General features: G+C 44.1%; 2 protein-coding genes across 4 annotated transcripts in view; one reads left to right on the top strand and one right to left on the bottom strand.

The window, feature by feature from the left end:
- CCDC47 (coiled-coil domain containing 47) overlaps positions 1 to 16,680 on the bottom strand; it is a 33,589-nt gene extending 16,909 nt beyond the window's left edge. The window contains exons 1-7 of the mRNA XM_032138690.2: positions 16,470 to 16,680; positions 9,364 to 9,646; positions 8,213 to 8,320; positions 7,491 to 7,665; positions 4,699 to 4,820; positions 4,383 to 4,448; positions 22 to 123 (exon numbers count right to left, since the gene is read on the bottom strand). Of these exons, the coding sequence (XP_031994581.1) occupies positions 22 to 123; positions 4,383 to 4,448; positions 4,699 to 4,820; positions 7,491 to 7,665; positions 8,213 to 8,320; positions 9,364 to 9,627 (837 nt within the window). The 5' untranslated portion in view covers positions 9,628 to 9,646; positions 16,470 to 16,680. The remainder of the gene's footprint in view (positions 1 to 21; positions 124 to 4,382; positions 4,449 to 4,698; positions 4,821 to 7,490; positions 7,666 to 8,212; positions 8,321 to 9,363; positions 9,647 to 16,469) is intronic.
- Positions 16,681 to 16,916: 236 nt separating this feature from the next.
- DDX42 (DEAD-box helicase 42) overlaps positions 16,917 to 25,253 on the top strand; it is a 46,171-nt gene continuing 37,834 nt past the window's right edge. The window contains exons 1-2 of one of the 3 annotated variants that reach the window (XM_032138680.2): positions 16,917 to 17,149; positions 17,247 to 17,419. The gene's annotated coding sequence lies outside the window, so the exon portion shown is untranslated. Of the gene's footprint in view, positions 17,150 to 17,223; positions 17,420 to 25,253 lie in introns of those variants that run through there. The other 2 variants (XM_058431558.1, XM_058431559.1) reach the window with 2 other exon arrangements.

The raw sequence follows: 25,253 nt of genomic DNA, 5'->3' as shown, positions 1-25,253 counted from the left end.
GTTGGAGCAACCTGGACATACCAAATCCTGCATCTCTTTCTGTAGTCGCACCAAGGCTTTCCGTGTGCCAACAGCAAATACGTAGGTATCCATGTCTTCATCATTCATGGTTACTTTTATTTGCTTTTAAAAAAATGTAAAACACAACAAAATTCACCTGTTAGGTTCTGTGATAGGCAGATTTCTAAATGATCCTTAAGATTCCCTCCCCACTGGTGCATATACTCTCCCTTTAAGTGATTGGGATTTGCAAATATGATGGAATATTACCCCCATAATCAGGCTGTTTTATGGCAGAAGGTCCCTAATCAGCTGACTGTGAATTAACCAAAAGGGACATTACCTTGGGTGTATCCAACCTAATCAAGCAAGTCCTTAAAAGGGACTATAGCCCTACTTGAAGAAGAAAGTCAAAATATGAAAGGGCTTGTGGGAAGGTTGGCGGTAGGGGACATATGGTAAAGACCTAAGGGTGGCCTTTAGGAACTGAGTGGTTCCCAGTTGACAGCTAGCAAGAAAATAGGGACCACGGTAGTTCGTGCCTTTAAGCCTAGCTACCTGGGAGGCTGAGGCATGACTGCTTGATGCCAGAAGTTTGAGACCAGACCCAATCTCTAAAAAAGAAAGAAAAGGCCAGGCATGGTGGCTCACACCTGTAATCCTAGCACTTTAGGAGGCAAAAGGAGGAAGATGGCTTGAGCCCACGAGTTCAAGACCAGCCTAGGCAACATAATGGGACCCATCTGTACAAAAAAAAAAAAAATTAGCCAGGCATTGTGGTGCATGCCTGTAGTCCCAGCTACTCAAGAGGCTGAGGCAGGAGGATCGATTGAGCCCCAAAAGGTGGAGGCTGTAGTAAGTGACGATCGTGCACTCCATGCTAGGTGACAGAGCAAGACCCTGTCTCAAAAAAATTTAAAAAAAAAAAAAAAAGGAAAGGAAAACAAGAACCTACACCCACAAGGAACTGAATTCTGCCAACAACTCAAATGACGTTAAGAGGACCCTAAGCTTCAGAGAACTCTAACCTGAATGACATCTTGATTTCAGCCTGTTAAAACCCTAGAGGACCCACTCAATACATGCTGCACTTCTGACCTGCAGAAACTGTAACATAATAAATGACTGTTGTTTTAAGCTGCTAAATTTGGGTAATTTGCTATGTAGTAATAGAACACAAATACACTCCATACTTCACACAGGAGCACTCAAGTCCAAAAATAAAAAACAAACAAAACCTAAATGGAATAATGTGGAATAAACTGAAATATATTTGGTTTTTATCCCAGGTTTCAGGCACAGAGCTCCTAAAGCCCTTTGAATTTCCTGAATAACAAGAGTATCTTTTATTACTTATACTGAGCCCCTTTTAATCACACCTGAGTTTATTCTAATGGGGTGACTTAACGTAGACCCTAGTTAGCCTCAGGATGGCGCTGATAACCAGAAAAACCAAGCGCTTAGAGGGTAGAGACCTTCAGCCTTGCCCTTACCTCCGGAAAAGAGAGGGAGGATGAAACTGAGTTCTACAAGAACTCTTGAACAAGATTTAGAGAGCGTCCAAGCTGGTGAACATACCAACCTGCTGGGAGAGTGGTGTGCTCAGGGAGGGCATGAAAGCTCCAAATGACTCCCAACCCTGTTTCTTCCTATGTCTTTCTTTCATTTGGCTATTCCTGAGTTTTATCCCTTATAATAAACCAGTAAATATAAGTGTTTTTTCAAGTTCTATGAGCCATTCTAACAAATTATTGGTTGAGAGGGGAGGTCATAGGAACCCCTGATTAATAGTTAGTTGGTCAGAAGTCCAGATGGTAGTATGGGTAACCTGGGACATTCGACTGCATCTGAAGTGGGGCAGTCTTGTGGGGCTGAGCCCTTTAATCTGTAGGATTTGAAGCTAACTCCAGGTAGATAGTATCAGAACGAAATTGAGGCTGGGCACAGTGGCTCATGCCTGTAATCGCAGCACTTTGGGAGGCCCAGGTGAGAGGATCATTTAAGGCCAGGGCAACATGAACTGCCTGGGCAACACAGCAAATCTCGGTCTCTAGAAAAAAAAATTTAAATCTACAAAATTAAAAAGAATTATTATTATTATTATTGAATTCAATTGTGGGATACCCAGTTGGTATACAGAGAATCTGAGAATTGGCTGTTTGTATTGGAAAACAGCCCAGACAAGTACTCTGACTGGGCCAGAAAGATAAAAAATTATAAGCCTAAAAGAGTCTGATATGATATATTTGTTATATTAATTACATCTTTAAATGCTTGGGTGAAATAATTTTTAGTATATGAAAGAAAGAAAATGTTAATAGAGGAAAAGAATTGGTAAGATGGCAGCTGTAAAAGAAAACGTTTTCTGCTCTTCCATCGTTGATGGGAAATGACACAAAGCAAACCTTAAACAGAATTCCAAAGAAAGGGGCAAATAAAATATAAAGAGCCACGTATTTGTTGAAGCGATTTCTCTTAGCAGGAGAGAGAGAGAGAGGGAATGAGAACTGAAAATGACTAAAACACTTTTAAAGAATAATTTCTACAAAAAGATGGCTGAGGATACAGCAAACTTTCCTCCTAATAAGATGGCAGTTGGTGGGAGAAAGGATGACAGAAATATTAACTGATAGGACTCTAAATTTTAGTGGACTAAGTCATCATGGCCATATTAGAAAAATTAAAATAAAAATACAGGTTTACAAGCAAAAATGAGACCTTTAAAATATAACAGTGGGGCTGGGTGCAGTGACTCTTCCCTGTAATCCCAGAACTTTGGGAGGCTGAGGCGGGTGGATCACCTGAGGTCAGAAGCTCGAGACCAGCCTGACCACATGGTGAAACCCTGTCTCTACTAAAAATACAAAAATTAGCTGGGCATGGTGGCAGGCGCCTGTAATCCCAGCTACTTGGGAGGCTGAGGCAGGAGAATCGCTTGAACCCGGGAGGTGGAGGTTGCAGTGAGCCGAGGTCAAGCCATTGCACTCCAGCCTGGGTGATAGAGTGAGACTCTGTCTCCAAAAAGAAAAAATATATATATATATAAAACAATGATTTTCAATCCAATAACATTTCAAAGTACCTAATTTACATCACTAACAAAGCACTTACTAACCAAATACTATTTCACACTTTCACATATACATATCTATCTCTTGTTCTATTATAGAAAAGAAAAAAACTGTCTTTTATATTTTTGTTTCTTGTAGCAGTGGGAGCCAGCATAATTATTTATTGAAATAATGAAGAGGCTGGGCACAGTGGCTCATGCCTGTAATCCCAGCACTTTGGGAGGCCAAGGCAGGCGGATCACGAGGTCAGGAGATCGAGACCATCCTGGCCAACATGCTGAAACCCCATCTCTACTAAAATACAAAAAATTGGCCGGGAGTGGTGGCGGGCGCCTGTAGTCCCAGCTACTCGGGAGGCTGAGGCAGGAGAATTACTTGAACCCAGGAGGCAGAGACTGCAGTGAGCCGAGATTGCGCCACTGCACTCCAGCCTGGCAACAGAGCAAGACTCTGTCTCAAAAAAAAAAAAAAAAACAAAAAAAAAAAACGAAGAAGGAATGTGGTATTTGTGACGAAGGACACAATTTGCAGATAAACATATTGATTTAATAAAGGAAAGAAGATACACCAAACGTAAGGTCCTCAGATCATGACTGAGCTTATTCGGCCAGAAATGTATTATTTGAAGCAAAACATATTTGAGAAGAAACCCAGCTATCTGCCAAAGATAAAAACATATACAAGGAGCCAAGTTACCCATGAGGGCCACTACCTGTCACAATTGCTTTGCCCTCTATTGTCAAGGCTAACTCCATCGATCTATGTGGTGACAGAGTATCACCTCTTTCCCACCAAAAGGCCCATGAAGGCCTGCTGACAATTGCACAGAGTGGAAGATGATGCTCTGTCCAAGGAGAAAAAGGGTCCATTTTTTGTCAAGGAACATAAATTGCCAGAAACTCCAAACACAATCCAGGCAGAAATGGAAAAAGCTCCAGGAAATAATTCAGTCTGGGGCAGGCGTGATGGCTCACATCTATAATCCCAGCACTTTGGGAGGCCAGAGTGGGTGGATCACTTGAGGTCAGGAGTTCGAGACTGGCCTGGCCAACATGGTGAAACCCCGACTCTCCTAAAAATACAAAAATTAGCCAGGCGTGGTGGTGGGCATCTGTAATCTCAGCTACTTGGGAGGCTGAAGCAGGAGAATTGCTTGAATACGGGAGGCAGAGGTTGCAGTGAGCCAAGATCATGCCATTGCACTCCAGCCTGAGCAACAGAGTGAGACTCCATCAAAAAAAAAGAAAAAAGAAAAGAAAGAAAACAAATAATTCAGTCTGTACACAGAAAACCAGCGGGAAGAATACATACCACTTGATCGCTCACTGGCCTCATCATCCGGGCCAGGACATTCAGTAAGTCTTGTCTCTTGAGGAACTGAAAAAAATGAGAGAAGCAAGTAAATCCAACTGCAACTCCTACTTAGTATAAAAAAAAGGCCTTGGAGGAGAATCAAATGCTTCATCAAATATGCTTTACGACACATTTGCCAGTTACTATAAATATCGCTTTTAGACCTCATTTTATGTCAAACATGAAGGGCTAAGATGCTGAATTGGGGGGCTGGGAATCACAGCTGGACAAAATTAAGGGAAGATATATATCGTACAAGAAGTTTCCTACTTACCCTCAGCTGGATAAGCATGCCCTCACAGCACACTCGACCAGAACACCACAGGTTATAGATGTGCTCATTCTCCTGGTTCAACTTTCCTGTGCTTGTGGCTTCTTTGTTAGTTCCATCATCCCCTAGGGGTAAAACCACTTAATGTGACTCAACAAAAAATGTCGAGGCCGGGCCGGGGGTGGTGGCTCATGCCTGTAATCCCAGCACTTTGGGAGGCTGAGGCGGGTGAATCACGAGGTCAGGAGTTCAAGATCAGCCTGGCCAGCATGGTGAAACCCCGTCTCTACTAAAAAAAAAAAATTATAAAAAAAAAGTAGCCGGGCATGGTGGCGCATACCTGTAGTCCCAGCTACTCAGGAGGCTGAGGCAGGAGAATAGCTTGAACCCGGCAGGCGGAGATTGCAGTGAGCTGAAATCACACCATTGTACTCCAGCCTGGATGACAGAGCGAGACTCCGTCTCAAAAAAAAAAAAGGCCGAATACCTCACGTTCCTCTACCCTGACCACAAAATGATCATAGCTTCAGAGTAGCAATACTTTGCTGTCTCATAGAACTCTGTTTGGACAGGGACTAAAATAGATTAGCACTGTTCCTTTTACTTTTAAAACTATTATCTGTATTAGAAGAAATATGGATTCTAACCACATGCTTGTCAGTTTAATGATGATCAGCTTGGAGTATAAGTCTCTCAGAGTACATACAAAATGGGAAAAAAATCAGTGGAAATATCTCTGTCAAAATTAAAAAAAAAACCTCCTATGGAGTGAATAAAAAATACCATTAATACAAACTACTCAACAATTCCTCACTATGTCTCCTATGAATTAACTTTAACCAAGCTTTCTTTTCCAATGCAAAATGATAACTGGGTCTTACTAATGGTATTAAGAGTTGTATTTTAAATCTAGAAAAAAGCTCAAATTCCAATACCTTTTCTCTTCATTTAATTCATTAAGTATACAAAAGAAATTGCTCAACCTCACAAGGGAAAACAGACTGATACACCAAATGAAAACAAGCAAGGGGAAGTAGAAGGAGCCAAAGCTGCTTATTTTATTTTATTTTTTTTTAATTTCTTGGTCAAAACATACTCTGAAATACTATGGTATAGTGGAGACAGGGTGGACTTTGCAAACAGGTAGATAAAGATATCTTGGTTGCAATTTAATAGCTTAGATAAGTTTTAACATTTCTGCCCTTCTGTTTCCTCCTTAGGAAAACTGCAACTATAGCCAACTGACAGTGTTTTTACAAAAAGTAAATAAGAAACACTGTATGCAAAGTATCTAGCATAATATATAAACACTACTGTGCTGCAGAGCAGGTGGATACATGCTTACTATTAAAGAGAAATAAGGTGCTAAATGCCAAATAGGTGAATGTGAGGTTAGTCCACCTCATTCCCTACATTGCACAACTATAGAGGTTCCTTGAAGTCCTTCAGTGTATATTTCAGCAGTGGATCCAAAACTCAAGTGTCCAGATTCTAAGGGAATTTTGAGGGACTTTCAATTTCTAAAAGATGAATTGAGAGCATTTATCAAGCTACCTAAAATGTCAAACTTTCCTGGTTTCCGTCAGAATTTTATCAACTTGTTTTGAAAACATCGATTACATTATACTAAACAGAAGCTGTTTAGCAATTTTACTGCTGACTCATGAAAGATGAGAAAATTATTAAATACAATATATTCTTATTTTTAGAAACAGGGTCTCATTCTGTCACCCAGGCTGGAGTGCAGGAGCATGATCCTGTATCACTGCAGCCTCAAACTCCTGAGCTCAATTCTCCCACTTCATCCTCCCAAGTGGCTGGGACCACAGAAGCACACCACTGTGACTGGCCAATTTTTATTTTATTTTATTTGTAGAGACAAGGTCTCAGTATGTTGCCCAAACTGGTCTTAAACTCCTGGCCCCAAATAATCCTCCCACCTTGGCCTCCCAAAGCAGTGGAATTACACGTGTGAGCCACCGCACCCGGCCAAAAAACAGGATCCTTGAGGCTGGATGCAGTAGCTCACGCCTGTAATCCCAGCAATTTGGGAGGCCAAGGCAGGCAGATTGCTTGAGCCCAGGAGTTCGAGACCAGCCTGTGCAATATGATGAAACTCTGTCTCTACAAAAAAAATACAAAAATTAGCTGGGTGTGGTAGCATGTACCTGTAGTCCTGTCTACTCAGAAGGTTAAGATGGAAGGATCTCTCGAACCTGGGAGGTCGAGGCTGCAGTGAACTGTAATCACACCACTGCACACAAGCCTGGGTAACAGAGTGAGACCTTGCCTCAAAAAAATAAAAAGGCCGGGTGCGGTGGCTCACACCTGTAATCCCTGCACTCTGGGAGGCTGAGGTGGATGGACCATGAGGTCAAGAGATTGAGACCATCCTGGCCAACGTGGTGAAACCCCAACTCTACTAAAAATACAAAAATGAGCAGGGCATGGTGGTGCACGCCTGTAGTCCCAGCTACTCGGGAGGCTGAGGCAGGAGAATCGCTTGAACCCAGGAGGTGGAGGCTGCAGTGAGCCGAGATCACGCCACTGCACTCCAGCCTGGTGACAGAGCGAGACTCCATCTCAAAAATAGTAATAATAATAATTAAATTAAATTAAATTAAAAATAAAAATTAAAAAAAAAAAAGAAGAGCAGGGGGAATCCTTGAGAGAAAAAACAATGCACCCTCTTTGGTATTCCATGAAAGCAGTTAGATGCTTATACTGACGGGAATACATCATCCTTACCAGATTGTTTTCAAGCAAGAAGCTGGGCTGACATTGACCTCACTTACCCACTAAAGTAAAGTTGCTCTCCAAAAGCTCCCTATGAGTGTTAAACCAGGCCTGTGCAAGGCGACTGTTTTTATTCTTCCCAATGATGTAATTCATGATATAAGCAAGCAGACCAGTCACCATCAAAATTTCTAGATAATAACTCTCCCAGCTGTTCTGGAGGTGTGCAGGAACCTAAAAAAGCAAAATCATTCCATTAAGTGTTGGCTGAGACTGAAGAACGAAATCTACCTCATGGGAGGAAGAATGAGAAAATCTATAAACAGAAGGGATACTTCAGATATCTGTCATTGAATAAGGTTAAACTTTGAAAAATAGGTCCATTTTACTTTTCTAGGCTAGCTTTATAAAAGATTCTCTAAGGAAATATAAGGACAATCAAATGGGATGAAAAGCTGGAAAGCCCTTTGTATTACACTTGGTCCTTAATCCCCCAAATAAATTCAATGTGCTGTACATCACCAAGGAATAAATTTTACTTATTCCTTGATAAGTAGTAAAACTAGAAGTGCTAGAATGATGAATAGGGGTTGCTTCTGTAGGTGTTGACTTTTTTTTTTTTTTTGAGACAGAGAGGTGTTGATTTTTATCAGAAAAATTGATGTCTTTCTCAGCTCCCACTATTGCATTAACACCAGCTATACATCATTAATTTTATTTCTGGGATTGATGACAAGACATTTTGTTGTTTAGTTGGGAATTCAGAATCCTGGATACCTACATCAACAATCGTTATTGGGTCTTTATTTTTGCTAGAAGAAGTATCTGGTTTGTCTTCATAACCTTCAAATTCTTCATCATCATATGGTTCGCTCTCAGTATCTCCCTCCTACAAAAATGAGGCATCATTTGTTTTCCTCTACAAATGTCACCAGCAGCTGTGTCTCATTTTGTTGGCAACATTTGTTGAGGAAAACAGAATGTGTAAGCAGCAAGCACAGAAAACAGATGTTACATGTTTTTAACAAAACGATTGGGTACAAATTTCAGCTTAAAATGAAAAAGTTCTGGAGATCTAATGTATAGCATGGTGACTACAGTTAATAATAATAATGTATTATAGACTTGAAATCTGCTAAGAGAATAGATTGTAAGTATTCTCACCGCCCCCCCCCCCACACACACGGAGGCAACTATGTTAATTAGCTTGTGATAAGCACTTCACATTGTATGTATAGGTATACCAAAACACTATGTTGTGCACCTTAAATAAATTTTTGTCAGTTACACCTCAATAAAGCTGGGGGTCACCCAAAACATCAAAATGATGAGTCCCCATGCTTTTGATGGCAAAGTTCTTTCTTTCTTTCTTTTTTTGGAGACAAGATCTTGCTCTATTACCCAGGCTGAAGTGCAGTGGCTCAATCTCAGCTCACTGCAACCTCCACCTCCCAGGTTCAAGCGATTCTCCTGGCTCAGCCTCCCAAGTAGCTGGCATTACAGGCACGCACCACCACGCCCAGGTAATTTTTGTATTTTTAGTAGAGACAGGGTTTCACCATGTTGGCCAGGCTGGTCTCAAACTCCTGACCTCAGGTGATCTGCCTGCCTTGGCCTCCCAAAGTGCCAGGATTACAGGCATGAGCCACCGTGCCCAGCCAATTGCAAAGTTCTAAATAATACAATTCTCACCCACAAACAGTATTTATTCTCTAACCCCTCCTCCAGTCAGGGTTTCAATAGAAGAACACAATTCATTCTGTTAATGTAAAAGGTGGAAACTTACCACAAAACACTTAGAAGAGCTCTACCTAGTGAATGAAAATGAAGACTCCAGACAGTAAAGGTCTCCTGAGCCTGAGGATTAATTTTAATGTTTGGGAAAGGTGCTAGTTACAAATTTTTCCAAGAAATTAATAAAAAGAACCTCACCTGGGTATCTGCATCTTCAAAATCTCCTTCTTGGTTTTCATCCTGCCCTTCTAACTCCACAGTGGTCTCATCTTCATCATCTTCAGTGATTATGACCCGTTGAGGAGATTCAGTAACAGAGTCTTCCATGACATCCTCAAATTCAGCGAAGTCATTATCATCATACTCTACTATGTCCTCCTCATCCTCAAAATCATCAAACTTGGCTTCAGAGACACTCCCAAACACCAGAAGGACAACACAGAAAGTGTGGAAGGCTTTCATTGCACCTTGAGAAAAAAAGCTTAAAAAAAAAGAGAACCCCAAAATGGATTGCCCTTCTATACATACTGATCAGATTTTATAAATAGTAAAAATCTTTAAACCTCTCCTGCTTTTCTCTTATTCGGTACTACTAGATTCAGATCACATTACATAAAGAACAATGAAGTAAGGTCAAGAGGCTTGGGTTCTGGTCTGGATCCTGGCACTAGATATCTGTAAAATCTTCAACAAGTCATCAAGTCATTTATTTAATTTCTTTTTTTTTTTGAGACGGAGTTTTGCTCTTGTTGCCCAGGCTGGAGCGCAATGGTGTGATCTCGGCTCACTGCAACCTCTGCCTCCTGGGTTCAAGCGACTCTCCTGTCTCAGCCTCCTGAGTAGCTGGGATTACAGGCACGTGCCACCATGCCCTGCTAATTTTTGTATTTTTAGTAGAGATGGGGTTTCACCATGTTGGCCAGGCTAGTTGTGAACTCCTGACCTCAGGGTGATCCACCTGCCTCGGCCTCCCAAAGTGCTGGGATTACAGGTGTGAGTCACTGCGTCCAGCCCAAGTCATTTAATTTCTTTAGGTTGGGTTTTCTAAAACTCTGTCCATTTACGTAGAGTATTCAATAAGCATTTTTTGAGGGCCTATTAAAAAGCTTGCAATAGAAAATGAGAAGGAGGTAAAAATGAAGGAATAAGATGTAGCTATTTATCTGTTAGTGGTAATAAGAATAATCCACGAATAAAAAAGCCATTCACCCTTAGATTGATTTGTGTTCATGTATGAACATAATCATCATAAGAGCAAACACTTAAATCACTATGTGCTAGACACTGTTCCAAAGACTTTACAAAAAGCAACTAATTTAATCCTCGTAACAACCCTCTAAGGAAAGCTGCAATATTAACATCCCCATTTCATTAATAAGGAAAATGGGGCAGAGAGATGCTAAGTAGTACAACTACCAAGTGACAAAGAGCTGTGATTTAATCCCAGAGTTTTGCCTCCAGAATCCATGCTATGAACCACTTCTCAGGCTGCTTCTCAAATGTAGGTAGGTGGCTGTGCTTTCATATTACTTGCTTAGAAGCAGTAATTTTTTGCTAACCAATTGTTCCTAGTGTGTATGATGGAATTCAATATATCATCATTTTATAGCTTTTTGAAGAACATTAAGTTTTCTAATATGTGAAAAAAGCTTCTGCATTAACAAATATAATGATGTATCTGTGACAAAATATGTGCCAAAGTCTATGAAAACACGGAGGACAATGTAATCATTTTACCAAATAGGTAAGGCTTTACAAAAAAAAAGTGGGGAGACCATTTGAGCTGAAATTTGAAAAGTATATTTCAACCATCAAACCTATTTAGGCTGTATTTCCGGTCCTGTCCCTCATCTAAACACCAGCCCCATGTCATAACTCACTGTAACCTTGAAGACATATCTGTTTGATGCCCTACAAACTTTTCGTGTATCTAGTAAGATAGTAGATATTTTAGGCTTTATGGGGTACATACTGGTCTCTGCTGCATATTGTTCTTTTAAAAAAAAAAAAAACTGGCCGGGCGCGGTGGCTCACGCTTGTAATCCCAGCACTTTGGGAGGCCAAGGCGGGCAGATCACGAGGTCAGGAGATCGAGACCACGGTGAAACCCCGTCTCTACTAAAAATGCAAAAAATTAGCCGGGCGTGGTGGCCGGCGCCTGTAGTCCCAGCTACTCACAGAGGCTGAGGCAGGAGAATGGCGTGAACCCGGGAGGCGGAGCTTGCAGTGAGCCGAGATTGCGCCACTGCACTCCAGCCTGGGTGACAGAGCGAGACTTCGTCTCAAAAAAAAAAAACAAAAAAAAAAACTTTAAAACAATATAAAGACCATTCTTACTTCACAGGCCTCCCCTCAGGCTGACCCAATCCCTGCCTATAGTCATCTCAAAATCATCAGGTATCTTAATTTCTCTATTTGTATATTAATATCAATCACATTTTTCCAGTCTTGCTTGTTGAAAATAAGAAGATATCTAATGTTTTGCCTTCTTTTTCCTTTGAAATCTATCAGTCATCAATTCCTGGTGTTTACTTCTTTGATTCCTACAGCCACTACAATCCAAGTTACCCCCACCTGCTGAAGAGCCACCATATTATTTTTTTTATTTTTATTTTTTTGAGACGGAGTCTCGCTCTGTCGCCCAGGCTGGAGTGCAGTGGCGCAATCTCGGCTCACTGCAAGCTCCGCCTCCCGCGTTCACGCCATTCTCTTGCCTCAGCCTCCAGCCTCTCAGAGTAGCTGGGACTACAGGTGCCCACAACCACGCCCGGCTAATTTTTTGTATTTTTAGTAGAGACGGGGTTTCACCGTGGTCTCGATCTCCTGACCTTGTGATCCGCCCGCCTCGGCCTCCCAAAGTGCTGGGATTACAAGCGTGAGCCACCGCGCCCGGCCGAGCCACCATATTATTCTAAATGGTATCATCTTAATGCTCTCCCCACTCCCTACTTTTCCTCCCTAAAAACCACCAGCATCTTTCTAAAACAGAACTTTTGTTACATATAAGGATTCAATAATCATCAAAGGCTCACCAATTATTGCAAAGTAATATAAAAACTCCTTTGGCATTCACTGCTTTTCACAATGATCCTACTGTAATTAAATGTACCTTCACTAAGCATATCGCCACGGTAGGTACTATGCCAAGATAAAGTACAATTCCTGAATTGAACATAAATTTGCACAGGAATTCAGCTTCAAGGACATGTGCTACAATATTATTTATGATGGTGAAATTTGGTTAAACTCTCTGGTTAAACTATGGATGTATCAAAAACCAAAGCTACTGTTGTCCATTAAAAATTGTTACATAGGGTGGTGGCTCTCCCCTGTAATCCCAGCACTGTGGGAGACTGGGGTGAGTGGACTGCTTGAGCCCAAGAGTTGGAGACCAGCCTTGGCAACATGGCGAAAATCCACCTCTACAAACAAAATAGAAAAATTAGCTGGGTTTGGTGGCATGTGCCTGTAGACCCAGCTACTCGGGGGACTGAGGTGAGAAAATCTGCTTGAGCTCACAAGGCCGAGGCTGCAGTGAACTGTGATCATGCTAATGCATTCCAGCCTGGGTGACAGTGAAACGTGCCTCAAAACAAAACACAAATAACAAAAGAAAAACCCCCAAGTAATTAAAAAAAAAAGTTACACAGCCTGGGCAACATAGTGAGACTTCCTCTCTACAAAAAATTTTTTAAAAATTAGCCAAGTCTCATGCTCATTCCTGTAATCCCAGCAGTTTGGGAGGCCAAGGTAGGCAGATTACTTGAGGTCAGGAGTTTGAGACCAGCCTGGCCAACATGGTAAAACCCTGTCTCTACTAAAAACATTTTAAAAATTAGCCAGCATGTGGTGTGCACTTGTAATCCCAGCTACTTGGGAGGCCGAGATATGAAAATCACTTGAACCTGGGAGGCAGAGGTTGCTGTGAGCTGAGATTGCACCACTGCACAATAGCCCGGGTGACACAGGGAGACTGTCTCAAAAAAAAAAAAAAAAAAAAAAAATTAGCCAAGTCTGGTGGTATGCACCAGCAGTCCAGCTATTCTGGTGGCTGAGGTGGGAGAATCACCTGAGCCCAGCAGGAGGTTGAGGCGTCAGTGAGCCATGACTGCAGCACTGCACTACAGCCTGGGCAACAGAGGGAGGCTGTCTAAAAGTAAAAAAAAAAACAACCAAAATGTTACAAATGAAGTCGAAATCCAGATCATTTTAGAAGCAAATGCACATAAAGAAAAAGGTTTGGCTGTGTGCGATGGCTCACACCTGTAATCCCAGCACTTTGGGAGGCCGAGGCGGGCAGATCACCTGAGGTCAGGAGTTTGAGGCCAGCCTGACCAACATGGCGAAACCTCGTCTCTGCTAAAAATACAAAAATTAGCCGAGCGTGGTGACAGGTGCCTGTAATCCCAGCTACTTGGGAGGCTGAGGCAGGAGGATCGCTTGAATCAGGAGGTGGAGGTTGCAGTGAGCTGAGACGCTGCCATTGCAGTCCAGCCTGGGCAACAAGAGTGAAACTCCATCTCAAAAAGAAAAAAAAAAAAAAAAAAAAGAAAAGAAAAAACAAAAAAGTTTAACAAGGATGTCCAATTTTTTGGTTTCCCTAAGCCACATTGGAAGAATAATTGTCTTGGGCCACACATAAAATACACTAACACTAATGATAGCCAATAAGCTAAAAAATATCTCATAATGTTTTAAGAAAGTTTATGAATTTGTGTTAGGCCACATTCAAAGCTGTCCTGGGTCACATGCGGCCTGCAGGCCATGGATTGGACAAGCTTGGTTTAGAAAAACATACATTTACATACAAATATTAGTTAGCTTGTATGGTAGAATTCTGGGTATTTTGTCTTTATTTTTCTTCATATTTATTTATTTATTTTTTTTTTTTTGAGGCAGAGTCTTGCTCTGTAGCCCAGGTTGGAGTGTAGTGGCGTGATCTCGGGTCACTGCAACCTCTGCCTCCTGGGTTCAAGTGATTCTTCTGTCTCAGCCTCCTGAGTAGCTGGGATTATAGGCGCCCACCACCATGCCTGGCTAATTTTTTTTGTAGTTTAAGTATAGATGGGGTTTCACCATGTTGGCCAGGTTGGTCTCGAACTCCTGACCTCAGGTGATCCACCTGCCTTGGCCTCCCAAAGTGCTGGGATTACAGGCATTTACCAGCATGAGCCACCGTACCTGGACTAAATTTTTTTTTTTTTTCTGTAATGTAGTTTTGTCACTCGAGAAGAGGCATTGCAGACTGAGGAACAGGTTTGGCATAGAGGCCTGAAATAGCATATTTTAGGAGCCTGGTATGATAGGGCATTGGGTTTGTAGACTCAAGTGGGAGAAAGGAAGCTGGAAAGGCCCTCAGGGGCCAGGTCATGATGAAATCATTACTGGCAACTGCAGGGAAGTGGTAAGGATGGAAGCCATAATGCAAGGAGTTGAGTATTAACGGAGATGAGAGTATGGCAAAGGGGAAATAGGTACTTTCAGGGTGCTCTGGGACGGAGAATATTCTAAATCTAAATCTAAATCTCATTTATAGCACTGAAACTTCTTAAAGAAATCAGTTTAATATCAAAGGTTATTGTCCAATGCCTTGCAATCCATGGATGCTCAAGAAATTAAATGCTCTTAAAGGCTGGGCACAGTGGCTCACATCTCTAATCCCAGCACTTTGGGAGGCCAATACGGGCAGATCACCGGAGGTCAGGAGTTCGAGACCAGCCTGGCCAACATGGTGAACTCCCGTCTCGACTAAAAATACCAAAAAATTAGCTGGGCATGGTGTCGCATACCTGTAATCCCAGCTACTTGGGAGGTTGAGGCAGGAAAATTGCTTAAACTTCGGAGGCAGAGATTGCAGTGAGCCGAGATCACGCCACTGCACTCCAACCTGGGAGACAGAGCGAGACTCCGCCTCCCGGGTTCAGGCCATTCTCCTGCCTCAGCCTCCCAAGTAGCTGGGACTACAGGGGCTCGCCACCACACCAGGCTAATTTTGGTTATTTTTAGTACAGACGGGGTTTCACTGTGTTAGCCAGGATGGTCTCGATCTCCTGACCTTGTGATCCGCCCGCCTCGGCCTCCCAAAGTGCTGGGATTACAGGAGTGGGCCACCGCGCCCGGTCTCCTTTTCAAATCCTACTCTTAAAACCTTTTTTTTCAGGCTGGGCGCAGTGGCTCACGCCTGTAATCCCAGCACTTTGGGAGGCCGTGGCGAGCGGATCGCGAGGTCAAGAGATCGAGACCATTCTGGCCAACATGTTGAAACCCCGTCCCTATTAAAAGTACAAAAATTAGCTGGGCGTGGTGGCGCTTGCCTGTAGTCCCAGCTACTCGGGAGGCTGAGGCAGGAGAATTGCTTGAACCAGGGAGGCGGAGGTTGTAGTGAGCCGAGATCGCGCTACTGCACTCCAGCCTGGCGACAGAACGAGACTCTGTCTCAAAACAAAACAAAACAAAAACACTTTTTTTTTTTTCAAATAGAAGCAACTAAAAGTTAACACCGGAACAGTCAACTCGATTAACAGTCTGCCAAAAGATCCGATCATTTCAAATTGAATTTCCAATTAGAATATTCACACCATAGAAACACTTCTGAAATAACTCAGCACTATAATGGAGATCCTTCAAGGTTATTTAGGTTACAATCATCCAAGCCATTTTTATCTTGGCCTTCCGTCTTAGAAGTCTCCGCTGCACCTGTCAACTCAGTTCTCAAATGCACAAGTCCTTGCCGGGCCACCCAGCCTCTATGACTCCTGAAGCAAGCAACACAGGACCAAGGAAAATTCACACAAGCACTAACAAGTCTGGTTTGATTATTTTCTGCAAGCTCATCCAATAGTTCCTCAGCGACTGAGTCCAGACTTGAGGAAAGAGGACTGAGTGAGGCCATCATTCCTTGTTGTCATTTTAGATTAGGCCTTTCTGACAACGGCCAAAACGAGTATTCTGGAAATCATGCAGACTTTCCTCTGTCTCTTTATATGTGTTGGATACAAACACGTTTCATCTTAGAAACCTCCAGAAGAGACTGGCCATAGAGGTTTTTGCTTCTATCAAACCCCTTGCCTAGTTTCTCCCCACCCAAGAGAATCAATACATCCTAATGTCATCCTGGGGCACACACTGTACATTTCCTCTAACTCTGCCCTTCCGGCTATCATTTGCTCACAGCTCCGTGGGAAAGTTCCCCCAAACCATTACAATTTTCTCAACCGGACCGGCCTACAGGCCAAGCAACTCGGAGTCACTGCTCGGCCTGGCCCGGCCCCTCCCCGACAAGCGCGTCCAGGCCCACTCCTTACCTGTGGCCGAAGCCGAAACCCGGCCCAGCGCCCTGCGTCCGACACCCCTGCCCCGCCTGCCTCTCGGCCTTGCCGCCGCCTCCGCGATCGCAGCGGTTTTACTGCCCTGGATGCCTCTAGGACGCAGCCAGAACCGTAGCTCAGTCACGCCGCGCCTCTCTTCACGTAGCCTCCGCCGTCCGTTACGTAGAATGCGAGCGGCTAGTCAGCGCCTGCGCGCAGCCTGCGGGGCGGGACGCAACCCCGGGGACAGCGCGAGACCTCCCTTTCCCCCTCCCGGCTGAGGCGAGGTGGCGCTTCTGGGAAAATTACATAATCCCCGCCCCTGGGCCGGAACTGCCCTCGCCTATCCCAATCCTCCTCCCTAGGGTTCCGTCAAGTTGTCGTCATACGGAACCAGTGCTCCGGAAGCTAAAGGTGGCCATGCTGTGTGGGACCACGTGGCCAGAGGCAAGAGTGTCGCTCTAGTAGTATATGCAACAGTTTAAACGATAGGCATGTTCATGTAAATATGGTTTCTGCCCAACCCGTTTTCTCTTGGGATTTTTGGCCAGCACCCTGACGCCACTTTTTCTTCATTCCCAGACCCACTTTCTAGACGGGTCATGAACACTGTCCACCCAACTGCAGCTTCCTGTCAGAGTATCTGAGGAGCCTGTGAGGCGTTCTGGAGTTTTAAGGTCAGGCGCCTTCCGGGAGCCGTAGCCCCGGCCCCGCCCTTCGGCCCGCGCATTCCTCACTGCGCATGTCGCGTTTTTGTTCCCCTCCCCCCTTCAGCAACGGGCCGTGAGGCGGTGGCGGCGGTGGCAGTGGCGGTGGCGGCGGCGGCGGCGAAGGGGGCGGAGAGGAAGGAGCGCGGCGGGACCGGGCCGGGACAGCGCGTACTTTGGGCCGCGGGATTCTCTCCGCGCCCGCGGTGGTAGCAGCTGCCGCTGCAGCCATAGCAGCAGGTTTGTGCGTGGGGGTTCTGGACGCAGGGCCGCCAGTCCTTGGGGGCACTGGAGGCAACTGCTGGGCCTAGCGAGGGCGGAGGAACGGCGGCCTTGCTTAACAAAGAGTCGGCAGAGCCTCGGGGTCCCGGCGGCCGGGGTGCCAGGAAGGGGTGGGAGTGCGGGCTGAGGCCTCGAGGGTTCCTTCCCAGCCGCGTCGCCCTCCCACAGCTCCCGCTTCCCTCGCAAGTCTACCCAGGCCCAGTTGGCGGCTTTTCGGAGGCGGCGCCCCCTCGCCTAGGAAAGGGATTTGCAGGGTGCCCGGCTCCGAGGCAGGAATAGCGCGGGGAGACTTCTGACCCAAGGAGGCAGCGTTTGGGAGATGCAGGTCTCCGAATTTGGGGTCTTGATAGGCAAAAGCTGCCAAATGAGAGGAGTGAAAAGACATAGGCGATTATCTTTGTGCAGCCTTGAGTAGGTCGATTATTAGTATCACTGTAGTCACACAAACTTTTTTGCGGCCTACTTGAGAGCCTATCTGATGTGAATAAATAATTCATGTGGAGTTGCAAACATATGCATCAAAAACAGGAGAAGCTGTCGAGAGTTTTGGGGAATTACATTCTCATCACTGAGAATTTCCCTCTTGCCCCCACTCCTATAGGCAGTTATCCAGTTTCCTGGGGCTTCCCTGTATTTTCTTTTTGTCAATGATATTTCTGTGTCTGTCCTCCCTCGTATACACACCCAGGACTTCCTAAGGGGCAGGGACTATGTCTTAAGTCACTTTGCAGAGCCAAGCTCAGTTCTGGCACATAGGAGGTGAGCAATGAGTGTTTCGTACAAAAATTGACGTTTAGATTTTGACAGCTGGGAAAAGAAAATGTATCTTTCTGTACCTGGAAGAGGCATTGTGTAGCCTAATGTGCAATTCATTCATTCAAGGGGTATTTTTATTGGTGCCTATTCTCTAGCGCCGTTCTAGGTGATAGAGATAGGTGTTAGACCCCTGCCTTTGTGAAACTTAACTTTCTGTTAGCGGGAGGAGAGGCAAACAGATACATAAATTATACTGAATGTTAGAAGATGATCAGTACCTTAGGTAAAAGAAAGCTGGAAAGGGGGTTGGGGAGGTGTTGCTGGAATTTGCTATAAAGTGGTCAGGGAAGTCCATACAGACAAGCTGATATTTAAGTGGACTAGAAGGAGGAGTGAGTCTATGTTTATCTGGGGAAAGGAACGTTCCAAGCTAGAGAATAACAAACATAAAGGCCTTGAGGAAGACAAAGCTGGCCCGTTAAGAGTGAAGACCAACGCGTTTGGAGCACTGTGAGCTGAGGGAGTATTAGGAGATAAGGTCAGGGAAGAATTGGGGGAAGGGAGTGAGCGGAACAACCAAAGCCTTTTAGGCTGTTGCTTAGGAAGGATCTGAGGGTTTCGATCAGAGGAATGATAATATCTGATTTATATTGTAACAATTTAAGAGAGGAGTGCAGTTATTTAAATTTGTTTTGTTACGTTGATAGTCATATAATCAGCTCTTAGTTGCTTTAAGCTGACAGGAGAAGAGATGCTTCTAAAATAACCATAACCTAGCATTTACTTATATTTGGTTTAGAAGAATGTGATTACGTTCTTGAGTTTTTATATAGATTCTCATCAAAGAACTGACCTGTATATAGTGTGTGAGATACTCTCAAAGTAGATGTAGAGTAGATGTTAATCACTGTCACTAGAACTCTTCCTTCCACCTCCAAAAATACAGTGATAAAGTAATGTGGTTTATATAATCAGTTGTTTTTAGTCCGCTGTATTTAAAGTCATTTAGATCATATCTTATTTTCTACCATTGCCAAAAACACAAACTAGCTAAATTGTCTTCCTTTATAAGTGTGTTCCACATTTATTCTCACTTCCTAGCCTTCGCTAGTTCAGTCTTTCTCCCTAGAATGTCTTCGTCTGCACGTCTCTACCCAGCTTGCGTCTTTCTGTGCCTAGCCTGGCTTCTGACTCTCTTATGACACTTGCCTCTGCTTGTTAGCTCATGGTGATCTCTGACATCTTCAGTGTTCTTGTGGCACTTCTGTGTGAAATACCTGAGTTGAAAGAAGTCTGATAGTCTCAATTTACCAGTGAAGAAATTGGTTCTTCAGAAATAATATAATAATGAAAAACACGATGGTAGCTGACATATTGAACAAGTACATTTTTGTGTATGAACTTAATTTTTCACACCAACTCTTGAGATAGGTGATAGTCTCATCTTTTTTTTTTTTTTTTGAGATGGTGTCTGGCCATGTTGCCCAGGCTGATCTTGAACTCCTGGGCTCAAGTAATCTGCCTGCCTCAGCCTCCCAAAGTACTGGGATTACAGGCGTGAGCCACCACACACAGCCTCTCACCATTTTTTATAGATGAGGAAGCAGAACCCAGAGAAGCTAAATAACTTCCCTGAGGTTCATATCAAGTTAGTAGCAAAGATAGTTTACACATAGCCTGTGCTACTTTGCTATTCTATTAAGATTTCCTAGGAAACCACTGTGTTTTATTTATTTTTTAGAGACAGTGTCTTGCTGTGTTGCCCAGGTTGGAGTGCAGTGGTCCAGTTAGCTCATTGTAACCTGGAACTCCTGGGTTCAAGCAATCCTCTTGCCTCATCCTCCTGAGCAGCTAGGACTACAGGCGTGTGCCACCATGCCTGGCTAATTTTTAAAATTATTTTTGTAAAGACAGGGTTTTGCTGTGTTGCCCAGGCTGGTCTCAAACTCCTGGCCTTAAGTGATCCTCCCACCTTGGCCTCCCAAAGGGCAAGGATTACAGGTGTGAGCCACCTTGCCCAGCCAGCCATAGGATTTAGTGCCTAGAGCCATACCAAATAGGACTTCATGCCATCTTGACTATTTCTCCTCAGCCTAGTGGTAGACCTCCTTTAGTCTTTCACATATTGAATAAATGAGTATCTAATATTGAAAACATGCTATAAAAGAAAAGGGAATAAGCCTGTTTCTTCAGCCATGAATCCTATAATATGGAGTTGGACTGGAAAGGGAGTTTGAGGAAGGAGATGCCATTTCTTTTTCTTTCTTTTTTTTTTTTTTTTTTGAGACGGAGTCTCACTCTGTCGCTCAGGCTGGAGTGCAGTGGTGCAATCTCGGCTCACTGCAAGCCCCGCCTCCCGGGTTCAAGTGATTCTCCTGCCTCAGCCTCTGGAGTAGCTGGGACTACAGGTGCCCGCCACCATGCCCGGCTAATTTTTTGTATTTTTAGTAGAAACGGGGTTTCACCGTGTTAGCCAGGATTGTCTCGATCTCCTGACTTCGTGATCGGCCCGTCTTGGCCTCCCAAAGTGCTGAGATTACAGGTGTGAGCCACCGTGCCCAGCCAGGAGATGCCATTTCTTTGGGGATATCATATTCATGTCTAGGAGTTGGTATTTGAGATATGCTTTGAAGGATAGGACTTTGGTAGGTACTCATAGTTTATAGGAAAGAGATTTGATGTGAAGGGGATCCAGTTAGAGGGAAGAGGATTCACTAGAATGCTTGTTTTCCTGGAAAACTGAGTACATGTGGAGAGACCCTGGGAAATATGAATGGTAAAGTAGTTTGATGCCACAATGGAGGGTCTCATTCCAGCATGATTAACTGTGGAGAGCTATGGAATTGAGAGTGACATAATCAGAAATGTGTGTTCTGGAAGAACCTGGAAAGGGTTTTTGATAAGCATCTGAATACTGACCTCCCTTCTGTGAGACTTTTTCTGGTTCCACGGTATTAACACACACTATGCTACTCTACCAAAGGAGGTAAAACTTGCTTTTCTCTTTTCACTGTGTGTCTCACTATTACTTCATCGTTTTATGCTTTACTACACAGAATCACTTCTCATAGACTATGGAAGATTTGCTGGTTTTAGATGAAGCATCTGGATGTACATCACCATTACTTTTCCAATAAAACAGACATTCTTGGGACAGTGGTCGGGGGAGGATTACCTGTCAAATGTCATTTGTCTCAGAGAGGCCTTGCCTGACTTAAGTCTGCAATAGCTTGCCTCTTACCCTCTTGCTTGCTTTTCATAGCACTTTTGCTACCTGGAATTACATGATTTAGTTTTTCTTTCTCCTGGGCCAGACTGTGAACTCTGAATATGGCTGCGTCTGATTCCATTACTGTATCCTTAGCACCTTAGAGCAGTTACTGGCACAAAGTAGGCACTCGGTATATTTTGACTTAGTGATCACTCTAGTAGTGCTGTGAGAGCTTGATAATAGAAAGTTTTTTTTTTTTTTTTTTTTTTTTTGAGACGGAGTCTTGCTCTGTTGCCCAGGCTGGAGTGCAGTGGCGCAATCTCAGCTCACTGCAAGCTCCGCCTCCCGGGTTCACGCCATTCTCCTGCCTCAGCCTCTCCAAGTAGCTGGGACTACAGGCGCCTGCCACCACGCCCGGCTGATTTTTTGTATTTTTAGTAGAGATGGTGTTTCACCGTGGTCTCGATCTTCTGACCTCATGATCCGCCCGCCTCAGCCTCCCAAAGTGCTGGGATTACAAGCGTGAGCCACCGCGCCCGGCCAGAAAGTTTTGTTTGTTTGTTTGTTTGTTTGTTTTTAGACAGGGTCTCACTCTGTCGTCCAGGCTGGAGTGCAGTGGCGCGATCTCAGCTCACTGCAGCCTCCATGTCCTGGGTTCAAGAGATTCTCCTGCCTCAGCCTCCTAAGTAGCTGGAACTACAGGTGCGTGCCATCACGCCTGGCTAATTTTTGTATTTTTAGTAGAGACGGGGTTTCACCGTGATGGCCAGGATGGTCTTGATCTCCTGACCTTGTGATCTGTCCGCTTTGGCCTTCCAATAATCAGAAATTTTTTTTTTAGGAAATAATTGCAATAGTGGAGGTGGAGATGGAAAGGCGGATATACATGAGGGATGTCCCTCATAGTACTGGGCATATAACAAAATCATCAGTGGTTATTGGTCAGTATAAAACAATGGATGTTATTACTAAGAACCAACTTAGAGTTGTTCTTTTTTAAGCAAATACTCATTACTTTGTTTAAGGCTCTATTCAGCTAATTCTTTTCAAATTAGGTATTTCAAAAGGGTTCTTCTTTAAATTTTTATTTTTTGGCACCCCAGCAGGAAATGAAGAAATCTTTTTTAAGAGAAAAAATACAAAAATGCAGTTGAATTTCCCCAAGTGTGTTTTTTTGTTTTGTTTTGTTTTTGTTTTGTTGAGACGCAGTCTCACTCTGTCACCCAGGCTGGAGTGCAGTGGCGCGATCTCGGCTCACTACAACCTCCGACTCCTGGGTTCAGGCCATCCTCCCTCAACCTCCCGAGTAGCTGGGGCTATAGGTGCACGCCACCACACCCGGGTAATTTTTTGTATTTTTTGTAGAAACCAGGTTTTGCATTGTTGTCCAGGCTGACCTCAAACTCCTGAGCTCAAGCCATCCTCCTGCCTTGGCTTCCCAAAGTGCTGGGATTGCAGTTGTGAGCCACTGTGCCCACCTCATTTTGTTTTCTTCTTTTGCTACTATCACCACAGTCTAGCCACAGAACACTTCTCATCTTGTAAAACTGAAATTCTGTACCCATTAAACAATAACACCCTATTCTCCCCTCCTCGCAGCCCCTGGCAACCACTCTTCTACCCTGTGTCTCTGAGTTTGACTATTCTAGGTATCTCTTTTTTTTTCTTTTTGTTTTTGTAGAGATGGGGTCTCACTGTGTTGCCCAGGCTGGTCTCAAACTCCTGACCTGAAGCTATCCTCCTGCTTCCCACAGTACTGGGAATATAGGCGTAAGCCACTGCACCTGCCTCTTTTATTTTTTTAGTAACCAAATAGAAATTTGGGTGGCTATCTTTTGCTTCTTCTGTCAGCTATACTCCCGCAAACCTCTGTGATTTTCAAGGTTCAGTAGCCATATACACTACATGGTTTAATAGTAGGAAAAACTGCTGGGCACGGTGGCTCACGCCTGTAATCCCAGCACTTTGGGAGGCCGAGGCAGGCAGATCACTGGCGGTCGGGAGTTTGAGACCAGCCTGACCAACATGGAGAAACCCCATCTCTACTAAAAATACAAAATTAGCCAGGCGTGGTGGCACATGCCTGTAATTCCAGCTACTTGGGAGGCTGAGGCAGGAGAATCACTTGAACCCGGGAGGGAGAGGTTGCGGTGAGCCGAGATTGCGCCATTTTATTGCAGCCTGGGCAACAAGAGCGAAACTCTGTCTAGAAAAAAAAAAAAAAGGTAGGAAAAACCGTTGTCAAGAGACTTAAGTAATGATCCATTGAGGATGATCTGGCTTAGATTTAATCAGGAAGGGTGGTTAGCTAGATAACAAGGTTTATAGTAATAAAAGACGGTTTTCACAAATACTAGGATGAATTTTGGAGAGCCTGAATACGTGATATTTATTCATACAGCAAAATTTTTTGAGTACTACGCAGACACCAAGGATATAGTGCTGGACAAATTGAGGAAAGTCTATGCCCTCATGGAGCTAACATTCTACTCAGGGTATATAGAAAGCACAGTTGCTTGGCCTTCCTAGAGTCAGTAATTGAGGGGCAATGAGCTGTGTGTTCTAGATGAGCTAGGGAAAGGATCGCTTTTCCATCTTGCTAAGTCTTGAGAGCCATTAAGCAACCCTCACCTGCCCAAGGTCTCACTGCCTGCCTGTTTATGGCAGGAGTTGATTTGCCGCTTTTGTAATATGAACCTTTTGATTATTTAATAGGGCTGATTCATATTCATGCTTGTTGTTTTCACTCCTTCCCTCTAGTTTTGGGGGAAGAGCGAGTTACTCCTGTTGTTAAAAGTTTTGATTGTGTCTGGTCTTCTCTGGAAATCCTATGACTTTTTTCTGTCATTTTGCATCTTCAGTTTTTCAGACTTTACTGGTTTTTCCCCTTTAGCATATAAACATGCCTATGTTTCTTTAAAAAATACAATTTCTGTAGTTAATGCTTCACTTTCTCCTTCCTATCATTGATAAACAGCCTACAAAGTACTCTTGACTCCTCTTGACCTAGTCTGCATCTTCTACCACTTACTTGCCAGGTACTCCTCAACCCTGTCCCTACTGCTCCATTGAAACTGCTTTCACTGATGACTCCTGGTTGCATATAAAACAGAAGCATTTTAGTTCTTTTTGTTTTGTTTTTTTTGAGACAGAGTCTCGCACTCTCGCCCAGGCTGGAGTGCCCTAGCCAGATCTCGGCTCACTGCAAGCTCCGCCTCCCAGGTTCATACCTTTCTCCTGCCTCAGCCTCCTGAGTAGCTGGGACTACAGGTGCCCGCCACCATGTCCGGCTAATTTTTTGTATTTTTAGTAGAGATGGGGTTTCACCGTGTTAGCCAGGATGGTCTTGATCTCCTGACCTTGTGATCTGCCTGCCTTGGCCTCCCAAAGTGCTTGGGATTACAGGTGTGAGCCACCGCGCCCGGCGCATTTTCGTTCTTAACTTACCTGACTTCTCTTTAGTTTTCTGCCTATAGAGCTTCTCTCTCCTCACCTGTGTTCCTCCTTGTCTCCCCTTCCTTCTTTCCCTCTCCTCTTTCTTTCCCTTCCCCCATCCCTGTTCCCCTTCCCCCATCCCTGTTCCATCTGAAGTTTCCATGTAAGCTTCTCTTTTTCTGCCCATTCCTAAATAGTGATATATGTTAAGAATTGTCTTACTGGGCCAGACGTGGTGGCTCACACCTGTAATCCTAGCACTTTGGGAGGCCGAGGCAGGCAGATCACGAGGCCAGGAGATCGAGCATCTTGGCTAACACGGTGAAACCCCGTCTCTACTAAAAATACAAAAAAATTAGCCAGGCACGGTGGCAGGTGCCTGTAGTCCCA

This window comes from Hylobates moloch, unplaced genomic scaffold, assembly GCF_009828535.3.
Source record: "Hylobates moloch isolate HMO894 unplaced genomic scaffold, HMol_V3 SCAFFOLD_19, whole genome shotgun sequence".
In the NCBI taxonomy this organism is placed as follows: Eukaryota; Metazoa; Chordata; class Mammalia; order Primates; family Hylobatidae; genus Hylobates; species Hylobates moloch.
This window is presented reverse-complemented; position numbering and strand designations above follow the sequence as displayed.